The sequence below is a fragment of the Bombina bombina genome, chromosome 7 (assembly GCF_027579735.1).
Source record: "Bombina bombina isolate aBomBom1 chromosome 7, aBomBom1.pri, whole genome shotgun sequence".
Lineage (NCBI taxonomy): Eukaryota > Metazoa > Chordata > Amphibia > Anura > Bombinatoridae > Bombina > Bombina bombina.
Genome location: NC_069505.1, coordinates 374,243,888 through 374,258,340, shown reverse-complemented (window position 1 = coordinate 374,258,340; position 14,453 = coordinate 374,243,888). Strand labels below are relative to the sequence as shown.

At 41.2% G+C, this 14,453-nt stretch overlaps 1 protein-coding gene across 2 annotated transcripts in view; it reads right to left on the bottom strand.

Moving 5' to 3' along the window:
- TWF2 (twinfilin actin binding protein 2) overlaps nucleotides 1–14,453 on the bottom strand; it is a 609,681-nt gene that overhangs the window by 26,861 nt on the left and 568,367 nt on the right. The window contains exons 3-4 of one of the 2 annotated variants that reach the window (XM_053721089.1): nucleotides 3,516–3,611; nucleotides 1,538–1,642 (exon numbers count right to left, since the gene is read on the bottom strand). The exons of the other annotated variant lie outside the window; for it this stretch is intronic. Of the exons in view, the coding sequence (XP_053577064.1) occupies nucleotides 1,538–1,642; nucleotides 3,516–3,611 (201 nt within the window). The remainder of the gene's footprint in view (nucleotides 1–1,537; nucleotides 1,643–3,515; nucleotides 3,612–14,453) is intronic. 2 annotated transcript variants of the gene reach the window in all.

Here is a 14,453-nt window from a genome sequence, read left to right as displayed (position 1 = left end):
ATTTAGATTTGTAGCAGACTTTCTATAAATTTAAAGCAACAGTACTTGCTGTGTAATTACAACACTAATCTCCCATATCAGTGCTGTTTCACACTCAGCTATAAGTTTCTATATATTTTGGCAAATTACTAGCTCATATGCTAGTAGGATATTGCAGGAAATGTCTAATTTTAGCAATGTTTTTAAGGTGGAAGTGGCAGGCTTTAACCAAGGACTGAATATGAGGAGTGAAAGAAAGATCTGAGTCAAGTGTGACCCCAAGACATCGGGCATGTGAGGTTGGGGTAATAATGGAGTTATCAATAGTTATAGACACATGGGGGGTGGAGATTTTGGAAGAAGGGGGGGAAATAAGAAGCTCAGTTTTGGAGAGATTTAGCTTGAGGTAGTGAGAGGACATCCAAGATGAGATATGAGAGAGGCAGTTAGTGACACGGGTTAGCAAGGAAGGAGATAGTTCAGGTGCAGAAAAGTAGATTTGGGTATCGTCGGCATACAAATGATAATGAAACCCATGGGACTTTATTAAGGAACCTAGTGAGGATGTGTAGATTGAGAAGAGAAGGGGACCGAGGACAAAGCCTTGCGGTATCCCAACAGAAAGAGGTAACAGGGCAGAGGATGCCCCAGAGAAGGCTACACTAAAGGTACAGTTAGACAGATAGGAAGAGAACCAAGAGAGAGTTGTGTCACAGATGCCGAAGGATTGGAGGGTTTGGAGCAAAAGAGGGTGGTCGACAGTATCAAAGGCTGCAGACAAATCAAGGAGGATAAGTAGAGAGAAGTGGCCTTTTGCTTTTGCTGTAAGTAGGTCGTTGGTGACCTTAACAATTGCTGTTGAGTGAAAGGGGCGAAATCAAGATTGCAGTGGGTCAAGGAGGGAGTTTAATGTAAGGAAATAGGATAGACTCATAAGTCAATAAGCAAGGGTTAAAGGGAAATTGTACACTAGTGGGTATATTTATCAAGCTCCGTATAGAGCTTGAGGCCCCTAGAAACAGAAGTTATCAAGAAGTTATGAAGCTGCTCTATAACTTGTCCACCTGCTCTGAGGCAGCGGACACAAATCAACCCGATCAAATTCGATCGGGTTGATTGACACCCCTTGCTAGCGGCCGATTGGCCGTGAATCTGCAAGGGGCAGCATTGCACCAGCAGTTCACAAGAACTGCTGGTGCAATGATAAATAATGATTAATAACATTGTGCTGATTTTCAAACTTCTAACCAAGCCCCAAAGTGTCAGATGTAGACTGAAGTCTACAGATTCCTGCTTGCACCTGTTTGTGCAATGGGTCTTTTCATATGCAGGGGAGGGGGGAGAGGGTCTGCTATTCCTGTTTCCCAGCTCCTTTCACTGAGTGTCCCAGCCTAACCTAATCAACAGTGCTGAACTGGGAGCTTCTAAGTAAGTTTTTAAAAGGTTTTATATTGAATTTTTAGATCAGTATCTGTGCATATTCTTCTTTATAGTAGTGTCTATTACATGCAGTTATATGAAATTTGGTGTACACTGTCCCTTTAATCGTGCAACTCACCTCATCTATCTTGATTTGCTGAAGTTCTCTTTCTGCAGCAGTGAAGGGAGCTGGAGCTGCGCAGGAACAGACGTGTCTTTGGTAACCAACAAGGGCAATGTCTTCCTGTCACAAAAAATAATACAATTGCTTTAAGGGACAGTCTACTTTATTTTTTTTATTGTTTAAAAGATAGATAATATCTTTATTACCTATTCTCTAGACTGCCAACGTATCTCAGTGCTTTTTACAAACTTGGATTTTAGCCAATTAGTGTTCCTATATAACGCCACGGAAGTGAGCACAATGTTATCTATATGGCAAAGATTAACTATCACTGTCTGACTGTGAATAGCTATTAAAATGCACTGAGATAAGAGGTGGCATGTAAAGGCTTAGAACCAGGCAGAGATTTAGCGGTTTAGAGGTTACAAACTATGGCCCAGATTACGAGTTTTGCGTTAGAGGCTATGCGGTGCTAACGAGCAGTTTTCCCTCACCGCTCACTTACATGCAGTTAATTTATTTAATTATAGTGTAGTGTTAGGTGTTAGTGTAACTTAGGTTAGGTTTTATTTTACATTTACTTTTGTATTTATTTTAGCTAGGTGGTTATTAAATAGTTAATAACTATTTACTAACTATCCTACCTAGTTAAAATAAATACAAACTTGCCTGTAAAATAAAAATAAACCCTAAGATAGCTACAATGTAACTATTAGTTATATTGTAGCTAGCTTTGGGTTTATTTTACAGGTAAGTATTTAGTTTTAAATAGGAATAATTTAGTTAATGATAGTAATATTTATTTAGATTTATTGTAATTATATTTAAGTTAGGGGGTGTTAGGGTTAGACTTAGGTTTAGAGGTTAATAACTTTAATATAGTGGCGGCGACGTTGGGGTCGGCAGATTAGGGGTTAATAAATAGTAGGTAGGTTGCGGCAACCTTGGGGGTGGCAGATTATGGGTTAATAAATAGTATGTAGGTGTTGGTGATGTTGGGGGCAGCAGTTTAAGGGTTAATACATATAATGTAGGTTGCGGCGTTGTCCGGAGCGACAGATTAGGGGTTAATAATTATAATGTAGGTGTCGGCGATGTCGGGGTGGCAGATAAGAGGTTAATAAATATAATGTAGGTGTCGGCGATGTTGGGGGCAGCAGATTAGGGGTTCATAAAATAATGTAGGCGGCGGCGGTGTCCAGAGCAGCAGAATAGGGGTTAAAAATTTTATTATAGTGTTTGCAATGCGGGAGGGCCTCGGTTTAGGGTTTAATAGGTAGTTTATGGGTGTTAGTGTACTTTTTAGCACTTTAGTTATGAGTTTTATGCTACAGCGTTGTAGTGTAAAACTCATAACTACTGACTTTAAAATGTGTTAGGACTCTTGACAGGGTAGGGTGTACCGCTCACTCTTTGGCCTCCCAGCACAGACTCGTAATACTGGCGCTATGGAAGTCCCATAGAAAAAAGACTTTAGAAAGTTTACGTAAATCATTTTGCGGTAAGGCCAAAGAAGTGTGCGGTGACCCTAAACCTGCAAGACTCGTAATACCAGCGGGCGTAAAAAAGCAGCGTTAGGACCTCTTAACGCTGCTTTTTTACCCTAACGCACAACTCGTAATCTAGCCGTATGTTAATACAACAATGTTGGTTGTACAAAGTTGGGGGATGAGTAATAAAGGCGTTAGCTATCTTTTTAAACAATAAAAAAAAAATCAAGCAGATTGTCCCTTTAAAGAAAATGATAAATCATTTGTCTACAAAAGATCACACATAATCATTATCCTAGAAGCACAACAAAAAGGAAGATTTTATAAAACTAACAAGGTTGTGAAACTTACCCTACCTCTTAACCAATGACTGTCTCAATAATTACACATCTGCTCTACACCTGTGATTTGTATTCAGCACCCAATTAGATTGTAAACTTCTGTCCATGCCCACATAGTATTGCTCACCCCATCCAGGATGAGCTGTAGAACCATTAACAAACCTTCAACGTTTCAAAAATCTCATCCTTAATATGCCCTCCTCCAAATTCCTTCTTTACAGTTGTCCTTGTGGCTGCGTACAGCATCTTCAGTCGAACCTGTAAGGGGAAAAAAAATATTCAATGATGTTATCTATCAATATTCTAAAGACAAATGTTTCTGCTACTGACTAGTTATTTGGAATAAATAGTTTTAAAAAATTAGAAGACATAAAACATTAAATAGAAAAAAAATAATTTACATTATTTCAAGTTCTTCAAGGGATACTGAACCTAATTTTTTTATTTAATGATTCAGATAGAGCATGCAATTTAAGCATCTTTCTCATTTACTTCTATTATAAATTTGTCTTCGTTCTCTTGGTATCTTTATTTGAATAAGCAGGAATGTAAGCATAGAATCCAGCCTATTTTTGGCTCAGCACCTTAGATAGCGCTTGCAAATTTGTGGCTATATTTAGATACCAATCAGCAAGCGCTACTCAGGTGCTGAACCAAAGATGGGGCGGCTTGTAAGCTTTACATTCCTGCTTTTTCAAATAAAGATACCAAGAGAACAAATTAAAATTGATAATAGGAATAAATTAGAAAGTTGCTTAAAATCACATGCTCTATCTGAATCATGAAAGAAAAAAGATGGGTTCAGTGTCCCTTTAAGACATGATAAAAAATGGAAATTCCTCAGTTTTCTCTCTGGAATTTTGAGACTTACCTCTGCTTTCTCACACACTAACAACATAAAATTGCTCAAACATTACTAGTGTTAGTGTGTTTTCTTTTTCTTTTTTTGCAGGTCTATAATATTTTAATTGAGGTTATAAAACAAAACATGACAAGACAGTTATATCAAAAAGTTCCAGAATTTTCACAGAGATGTACACATTAGGCTAATTTACAAATAATAAATAAGATAAAAAAATTCCCTTCAATCAAAAAGGTCTAGAGTATAAAAAGCGGCATATAACATAATAAATGGAGTCAGTCAATAACCATCACAGGTATTTAAATTCACAGTAAAAGTCCCAAATGAGTCTGTAACATAAGAGAGACTAGAACAGAAGTAGCAATCTAAATCTTGAGCCTGAGGTGCCGATCTCAACAAATGGCTGAAAAGTGGGTACTCACCAACCTATACCTCAATCCTATGAGGTAAGGGGAATCCTTAATCAGGTGAAGTTAGGGAGAGTGTATGTCAAACGATCCTGTCTTCCCCGCATCTTTAGTCACACCCCTCTAAATCTCTTTTGACCGGACCTCCTGCATGTTGCCCTCACACTGTCCCTATCGTCACCTGATTAAGCGTTCCCATTACCTCAGAGAGAGAGAGAGAGAGAGAGAGAGAGAGAGAGAGAGAGGAGTGCAAATGGGAGAGAGAGGGAGTACAAAGGGGAGAGAGAGGGGGGTACAAAGAGGTGAGAGAGGGGGGTAGAAAGGGGAGAGAGAGAGAGGGGGAGTACAAAGGGGAGAGAGAGGGGGTAGAAAGGGGGGGGAGAGAGAGAGAGAGGAGTAAAAAGAGAGGGAGAGGGGGAGTAAAAGGGGGGAGAAAGAGAGAGGTGTAAAAGGAGAGGGAGAGAGAGAGAGGCGAGTAAAAGGGGAGGGAGAGGGGGGTACAAAGGGGAGAGAGAGGGGGGAGTAAAAGGGGAGAGAGAGAGGGGGAGTAAAAGAGGAGAGGGAGAGGGGGAGTAAAAGGGGGAGAGAGGGGGTGTAGAGGGAGAGAAAGAGAGAGAGAGAGGGAGTAAAAGGGGAGGGAGGGGGAGAAAAAGGGTAGAGAGGGAGGCCGAGTAAAAAGGGAGAGAGAGAGGGGGGGAGTAAAAGTGGAGAGAGAGAGGGGGGAGTAAAAGGGGAGAGAGAGGGGGGTGCAAAGGGGAGAGAGGGAGTAAAAAGAGAGAGAGAGGGGGGGTGCAAAGGGGAGAGAGAGAGAGGGAGTAAAAAGGGAGAGAGAGGGGGGAGTAAAATGGGAGAGCCAGAGAGAGGGGGAGTAAAAGGGGAGAGAGAGGGGGGGTAAAAAGGGAGAGAGAGGGGGGTGTTGCAAAGGGGAGAAAGAGAGTGAGTAAAAAGGGAGAGAGAGGGGGGGAGTAAAATGGGAGAGAGGGGGGGGAGTAAAAGGGAAAACCAGAGAGAGGGGGAGTAAAAGGGGAGAGAGAGAGGGGGTACATAGGGGAGAGAGCAATGGGGGGTACAAAGGGAGAGAGTGGAAGTACAAGGGGAGAAAGAGGGGGATTACAAAGGAAGAGCAAGAGGAGGAGTACAAAGGGAGAGAGAGAGAGGGGAAGTACAAGGGAAGAGAGTGGAGGAGTACCGAGATAGAGGGGGAGTACAAAGAGAGAGAGAGAGGGGGTACAAAGGGGAGAGAGCAATGGGGGGTACAAAGGGAGAGAGTGGAAGTACAAGGGGAGAAAGAGGGGGATTACAAAGGGAGAGCAAGAGGAGGAGTACAAAGGGAGAGAGAGAGGGGAAGTACAAGGGACATAACTTGCAGAAAGAGAGCTTGTGAAACACAAACACACATTAGCAAGTGCTGTTATAACTCAGGTAGGTGGAATAATTTACAGTAGCTAAAGGCTAAACTGTAACATATAAACAGAATCGTCAGACTAAAGTCATTCCAATGCATTCACAGAAGGGGAGCCAGTGAGCCACAGTGATGTATCTTTGCTTTAACTATTTTGAGATCTGAATTGATAATCCCACATCAGAGATACTCCTCTTTATGTTCTATAGAATGTGAGGGTCAGGGGTAGATGATATACACCTCACGTTAGTCTATATATTAGGGAGACTCGAGTGAACATGAATGGACACCTTTTCCACAGGAAGTGTACTTAGATTTTTAATTTACAAAAGAAGATTTCTGTTTTTATTTTTTATTTAATTTTATAAAATGCTCCAGTGTTTTTCTGGTTAACTTTTAATTACCATGAAAGGTTTTCTCATGGTTACACTACTAGTTATTAAAGTTAATAATGGCTCCTCTCTCATTTACTTCTATTATAAATTTGTCTTCGTTCTCTTGGTATCTTTATTTGAATAAGCAGGAATGTAAGCATAGAATCCAGCCTATTTTTGGCTCAGCACCTTAGATAGCGCTTGCAAATTTGTGGCTATATTTAGATACCAATCAGCAAGCGCTACTCAGGTGCTGAACCAAAGATGGGGCGGCTTGTAAGCTTTACATTCCTGCTTTTTCAAATAAAGATACCAAGAGAACAAATTAAAATTGATAATAGGAATAAATTAGAAAGTTGCTTAAAATCACATGCTCTATCTGAATCATGAAAGAAAAAAGATGGGTTCAGTGTCCCTTTAAGACATGATAAAAAATGGAAATTCCTCAGTTTTCTCTCTGGAATTTTGAGACTTACCTCTGCTTTCTCACACACTAACAACATAAAATTGCTCAGACATTACTAGTGTTAGTGTGTTTTCTTTTTCTTTTTTTGCAGGTCTATAATATTTTAATTGAGGTTATAAAACAAAACATGACAAGACAGTTATATCAAAAAGTTCCAGAATTTTCACAGAGATGTACACATTAGGCTAATTTACAAATAATAAATAAGATAAAAAAATTCCCTTCAATCAAAAAGGTCTAGAGTATAAAAAGCGGCATATAACATAATAAATGGAGTCAGTCAATAACCATCACAGGTATTTAAATTCACAGTAAAAGTCCCAAATGAGTCTGTAACATAAGAGAGACTAGAACAGAAGTAGCAATCTAAATCTTGAGCCTGAGGTGCCGATCTCAACAAATGGCTGAAAAGTGGGTACTCACCAACCTATACCTCAATCCTATGAGGTAAGGGGAATCCTTAATCAGGTGAAGTTAGGGAGCGTGTATGTCAAACGATCCTGTCTTCCCCGCATCTTTAGTCACACCCCTCTAAATCTCTTTTGACCGGACCTCCTGCATGTTGCCCTCACACTGTCCCTATCGTCACCTGATTAAGCGTTCCCATTACCTCAGAGAGAGAGAGAGAGAGAGAGAGAGAGAGAGAGAGAGAGAGGAGTGCAAATGGGAGAGAGAGGGAGTACAAAGGGGGAGAGAGAGGGGGGTACAAAGAGGTGAGAGAGGGGGGTAGAAAGGGGAGAGAGAGAGAGGGGGAGTACAAAGGGGAGAGAGAGGGGGTAGAAAGGGGGGGAGAGAGAGAGAGGAGTAAAAAGAGAGGGAGAGGGGGAGTAAAAGGGGGGAGAAAGAGAGAGGTGTAAAAGGAGAGGGAGAGAGAGAGAGGCGAGTAAAAGGGGAGGGAGAGGGGGGTACAAAGGGGAGAGAGAGGGGGGAGTAAAAGGGGAGAGAGAGAGGGGGAGTAAAAGAGGAGAGGGAGAGGGGGAGTAAAAGGGGGAGAGAGGGGGTGTAGAGGGAGAGAAAGAGAGAGAGAGAGGGAGTAAAAGGGGAGGGAGGGGGAGAAAAAGGGTAGAGAGGGAGGCCGAGTAAAAAGGGAGAGAGAGAGGGGGGGAGTAAAAGTGGAGAGAGAGAGGGGGGAGTAAAAGGGGAGAGAGAGGGGGGTGCAAAGGGGAGAGAGGGAGTAAAAAGGGAGAGAGAGGGGGGTGCAAAGGGGAGAGAGAGAGGTAGTAAAAAGGGAGAGAGAGGGGGGAGTAAAATGGGAGAGCCAGAGAGAGGGGGAGTAAAAGGGGAGAGAGAGAGGGGGTAAAAAGGGAGAGAGAGGGGGGTGTTGCAAAGGGGAGAAAGAGAGTGAGTAAAAAGGGAGAGAGAGGGGGGGAGTAAAATGGGAGAGAGGGGGGGGGGAGTAAAAGGGAAAACCAGAGAGAGGGGGAGTAAAAGGGGAGAGAGAGAGGGGGGTACATAGGGGAGAGAGCAATGGGGGGTACAAAGGGAGAGAGTGGAAGTACAAGGGGAGAAAGAGGGGGATTACAAAGGAAGAGCAAGAGGAGGAGTACAAGGGAGAGAGAGAGAGGGGAAGTACAAGGGAAGAGAGTGGAGGAGTACCGAGATAGAGGGGGAGTACAAAGAGAGAGAGAGAGGGGGTACAAAGGGGAGAGAGCAATGGGGGGTACAAAGGGAGAGAGTGGAAGTACAAGGGGAGAAAGAGGGGGATTACAAAGGGAGAGCAAGAGGAGGAGTACAAAGGGAGAGAGAGAGGGGAAGTACAAGGGACACAACTTGCAGAAAGAGAGCTTGTGAAACACAAACACACATTAGCAAGTGCTGTTATAACTCAGGTAGGTGGAATAATTTACAGTAGCTAAAGGCTAAACTGTAACATATAAACAGAATCGTCAGACTAAAGTCATTCCAATGCATTCACAGAAGGGGAGCCAGTGAGCCACAGTGATGTATCTTTGCTTTAACTATTTTGAGATCTGAATTGATAATCCCACATCAGAGATACTCCTCTTTATGTTCTATAGAATGTGAGGGTCAGGGGTAGATGATATACACCTCACGTTAGTCTATATATTAGGGAGACTAGAGTGAACATTAATGGACACCTTTTCCACAGGAAGTGTACTTAGATTTTTAATTTACAAAAGAAGATTTCTGGGGTTTTTTTAATTTAATTTTATAAAATGCTCCAGTGTTTTTCTGGTTAACTTTTAATTACCATGAAAGGTTTTCTCATGGTTACACTACTAGTTATTAAAGTTAATAATGGCTCCTCTCTTGTGTTTTCTGCCAGCATCTGTTGTTAAAAGATTTTTTATTATTAGGGAAGGGCTTACCCCTAATTTTTTATTGATTCATTCATTTTTACAAAATATTTGTTTTGGTTTGAAAGTTAAGGGTATAATATTTATATTTCCTCTTTACTACTAAGTTTAGATTTGAGAGCAAGCAAATAATTCTGATCACGCTTATGCAAATGAACCATTATGTAATCAAATGTAGTTTACATAATCACTGCTGGTTGCTTAAAGGGACAGTCAATACCAGAATTATTTTTGTTTAAAAAGATAGATAATTTCTTTATTACTAATTCCCCAGTTTTTTCATAACCAACACTGTTATATTAATATACTTTTTACCTCTGTGATTTTTGTATCTAAGCATCTTCTGGCATCCCCCTGATCACATGACATTTTATTTATTATCTATTGACTTTCATTTTAGCCAATTAGTGCGGTGTCTGCCACAAGCCACGGGCGTGATCACAATGTTATCGATATGGCTCACATGAACTAGCTCTCCCCTGTTGTGAAAAGCAAATAAAAAAGCATGTGATAAGAGGCGGCCTTTAAGGGCGTAGAAATTATCATATGAGCCTTCCTAGGCTTAACTTTCAACTAAACATACCAAGAGAACAAAGCAAAATTGGTGATAAAAGTAAATTGGAAAGTTGTTTAAAATTACATGCCCTATTTGAAACATGAAAGTTTTTTTGGACTTAACTGTCCCTTTAAATCTCTATACCTCTATGTCACTATGCCCTCCTTTCCTTGTGATGGAAACTCACGGTTTCTTTATAGGTTTTTTGCAGTGCTGGACCCCTCTGCCTGCTCTTGGAAACAGCAGCACCGGCAGATCTGTCTGCACAGAGCGCAGCCTGCAGTGGGAGAGTGGCTAGAGCACCGCCGCCACGCAACACACGCACACCAGCCTGCACTTTTAAAAAACTTGTGTGCGCCTCCCCTTTAGAAAGATGCATGCACTGTGCACACACACTTCAGGTCACGACTGCTGCTGCCCCCCCAGAGTCGCCAGCCTCGCTGGCCTGGTCGCAGTCGCGGATTCTGCTACCGTCACTGTATGTGTATGTGTGTATCTACACATGTGTATTTATATGTATATGCATGCATATATATACACATATAAACACATATTTGCACATGTATATACATATATACACATATCTATATTTACTGTAAATATTTTACATTCCAATATACTTCACAAAGCAGAATATGTTCTTAGTATTTTTAAACATATAATCCTATATATCTCCTATATATCTCTGTATATACCTATACATATATATGTATAGAAGTGTATAAATATATATATATATGTAACAATAGAACATTTTCTTCTATGTGAAGAACACTGGAATATAAAATATTCATAACTACCTTCTTGTTTAGCGCTGTAGGTCTAATGCAGTGTCAGGTTAGCATGCAAGCGATAAGTGTTAGGTTTTTTAACAGCACGCTCAATTAGAGTCTATGGAGAGAAGTTAGTGCGGTCGCTATATCCTAAAGTTAGTGCGCATCAGGTGTTTCTCACGCACAAACATTTTAGTTTCAACTTGTAATACACGCGCTAAGCAGCCCGCTTTAAAACGTTACTTCCAGTGGTGTTTGCGCGTCAACAAAAGCACTAAATAGCACACCACTTGTAATGTGGCCCACATTAAAGTGATGGTAAATCTAAGTGCTTAACTAACGCTAGGATTTACCATCACTAAAAGTCAAGGGGAGATTCATTCATCAACCGTGTAAAAAAGGGTGCTAAACTCACCCTTTCTGTGCCGTTGTACAGCGCTAAATTCAGCAGCTCAGGCCGCCCACGGCACAACAATCTCCTTCAATGAGGTGACATTTGCACCTCTGAACCAATAGCGGTGTGTGTCAATGGACAGGTTTATGTATGCACACACCGCTATTGGTTCAGAGGTGCAGAAAGCACCTCATTGGTAGAAGATCGCTGTGCCGTGGGTGGCCGGAGACACTGAATTTAGCGCTAAAGAATGGCCCAGAATGGGTCATTTTAGCACCCTTTTTTACATGGCTGATGAATGAAACTTGATTTTTAGTGATGGTAAATCCTAGCATTTGTTAAACACTTGGATTTACCATCACTTTAAGGGGAAAACAATTTTAGAGTACACATGTATTTGTATCAATTTTGAAAAGTATATACAATTAATTCTAATTTCCTATGTAAATTTAAATAAAAATTGGGATCAAAATCAATTTTTTTTTTTGGTGTTATCTTTAGTATAAGATTTTGTATAATATGTGACATCTGGCCTATCCCAACAGATCAGCATATGGAGGTATGCAAAATTATTCAAAAGTATGTGCCAATTTTAAGAAATGATCCTAAATGATCAGAGATTGTGGGAAAAGGTGTGAGATGTGTCTCTAGGAAAGCAGAGACCATAGAGAATACTCTGAAACTGGAATTTTCTTCTAAACCAATACCTGAGGGTTTTAAATGGTTAGACAAAAAGAGAGGTAATTTCAGGTGTGGTGGACAACCCTGTAAGTCATGTAACTTTATTAAGAGGGGAAAAGTTTGTCTCCACCGTTACTAAAGTTGAGTTTACTATTGTTCAACACCTAGATTGTAACTCAAGGTATGTAATATATCTGGTTACCTGTAAATATTGTGAATTCCAATATACAGGAAGAACTGCACGCCTATTTAAAGACAGGATTAGAGAGCATTTGTTTTCCATGGAAGTAGAGATCCCTAGGACACCAGTGGCAAGACACTTTGCGTCTCATAGAAGAGGGATCAGATTTGATTATTGTTCTTATTTCCATCTTTACTATAAACTATATATAATGTGGGCCATCATATAATATGGATTGGTTTAGTATATCTTCATAGTGAGACAGTTGGGTCTATAAATGATATGCTATATGTAAATCATGAAAAATATATCCCTAAAACCCCTAGGGAAGGAGAGGGGGGGGGGACCTACCAAATCTAAACCTGAGTATTAAAGGTAGGTAGTACCTTATGCTCGTGTATAAACATGGTGTAAGAGAAGAAGAACAAAGAGAGGGGGCATAATATGGCAAACTTACGGGGAGATAATCATGGCATTGTGTGAATGTGTGAAGTGTAATGATTAAAACTTAACTTTTATATGATATATTGTAAAATAATGTAGAATATACCACTCATAAAAATAAATATGAATATAAAACCGTGTCAAAAATATAAATTGACACACATACTCCTCTCAGAATTTGTACTCTGTGATGATATTAAATTCTCAGGCTAGAGAAACTCGTTTAAATATGTCAGATTTATGAGGAAAGAGTTGCCACAGAGAGCATATGCACAGGAATGTGGTTCCCCAAATATCATTTGTGAATGTTTAAATATGTCACATTAGTCTGATATTGACTCTTGTATTCAATGATAGGTTAGGCCAAATATAGCTACTAATACCAGGCGCCTCTGAAAAAGCAGTTGCGAAACGCACGTCAGTGATCGCACTGCTCCTCTCTGCCAGTATCCATTACTAGTTTAATTGTTGTTGGCCTCTATGGCAAAATTATTGTAGACCTCGTTATTTTTTACCACTAGATTTAGCTATAATTGTTGGCCACTTGGGCAATCATTTCAATATACGGTAATGTTACTTTACCTTCTTTAACAAGAGTAATCCATTCAACAAGGAACAAGGAAAACAGCAGAGTCAGGAAAAAAACAGGGATCAGGAACCAGGAAGGACGTCAGACAGCCAGGTAATACACAGGAACTCTCACAAACAGGTCTGAGACAATGCAAAGGCAAAGCATACTGAACAGAGGCCCTTTAAATAATAAGTGATGACATCACAATTCTGAGACTGCATCCTGTCTCACACGGATGATGCACACCATTCTGGCCATAAAAAGAAGTGCAGGAAATGACCAGCATCCCCCACAATGCACCATAGTCAGCAAGAGAGGTGAGTAAAATGGCTGCCAGCAGCACATGGCAAACAAAACAGGGAAAAAACTCTGACAGTACCCTCCCCTCAATGACCCCTCCCCCGCGGGAGGACAAAAAGCTTATTGGGGAAACGGGCATGGAAGGCATGGAGGAGGGCAGGAGCATGAACATCAGAGGAGGGAACCCAAGAACACTCCTCCAGTGAATCAAATACTGTACACCGCCCCTGGACATACGAGAGTCAATAATGCTGCTGACCTCATACTCCTCATGGTTGTCAACAAAGATAGGACGGGGACGAGGCAACACAGTGGTAAACCGATTACAAACCAATGGTTTCAGAAGGGAGACATGAAAAACATTGGAGATACGCATTGCAGGAGGAAGGTCAAGAGCGTAGGCCACAGGATTGACCCGTCGGAGTATTTGAAAAGGACCAACATAACGGGGAGCCAGATTATTGGAAGGCACACGAAGGTTCAAGTTGCGGGAGGACAGCCAAACTCTCTCACCAACTGGTAGGAAGGCGTGGGCAGACACCTATGATCAGCCTGGAACTTTTGGCGCTGCATAGAACGATGAAGGCAATCCTGAATCTGCACCCATGTGGAACAGAGTTGCCGGAGATGCTCCTCCAAAGCCGGAATACCCTGAGACATGAATGAATCGGGCAACAAGGATGGTTGAAACCCATAATTCGCCATGAACGGGGATAACTTGGAGGAAGCATTAATAGCACTATAAGAGCAAACTCTGCCCAAGGTAACAGTTCAGACCAATTATTGTGGTGATCTGAGACATAGCAATGGAGGAACTGTTCCAGAGCTTGATTAGACCGATCCGCAGCCCCATTGGATTGAGGGTGATATGCCGAGGAGAAGGAAAGCTGGATCCCCATTTAAGCACAAAAAGAACGCCAAAATCTGGAGACAAACTAGCTACCCCGGTCCGACACTATCTCCTTGGGTAACCCATGTAAACGGAAGACCTCCCGGGCAAAAATTGAAGCAAGCTCCTGAGCGGTAGGCAACTTCATCAAGGGAATGCAATGTGACATTTTAGAAAAAACAGTCAACCACCATAAGGATAACAGTATTGCCATTGGAAACAGGGAGCTCGACAATGAAGTCCATGGAAAGATGTGTTCAAGGACGCTCACCATTAGCAATAGGTTGAAGAAGACCCACAGGAAGATGTCGAGGAGTCTTATTCTGTGCACAAACTAAGCAGGAGGCAACATGTTCAGAACGAAGACCTGGCCACCAGAATTGTCGAGTGACAGACAAAATCATTTGGTTCTTGCCTGGGTGACCTGCAGCTTTAGGATAGTGGTATTTGTGCAAAAGTTTAGTTCGAAGATTCTCAGGAAC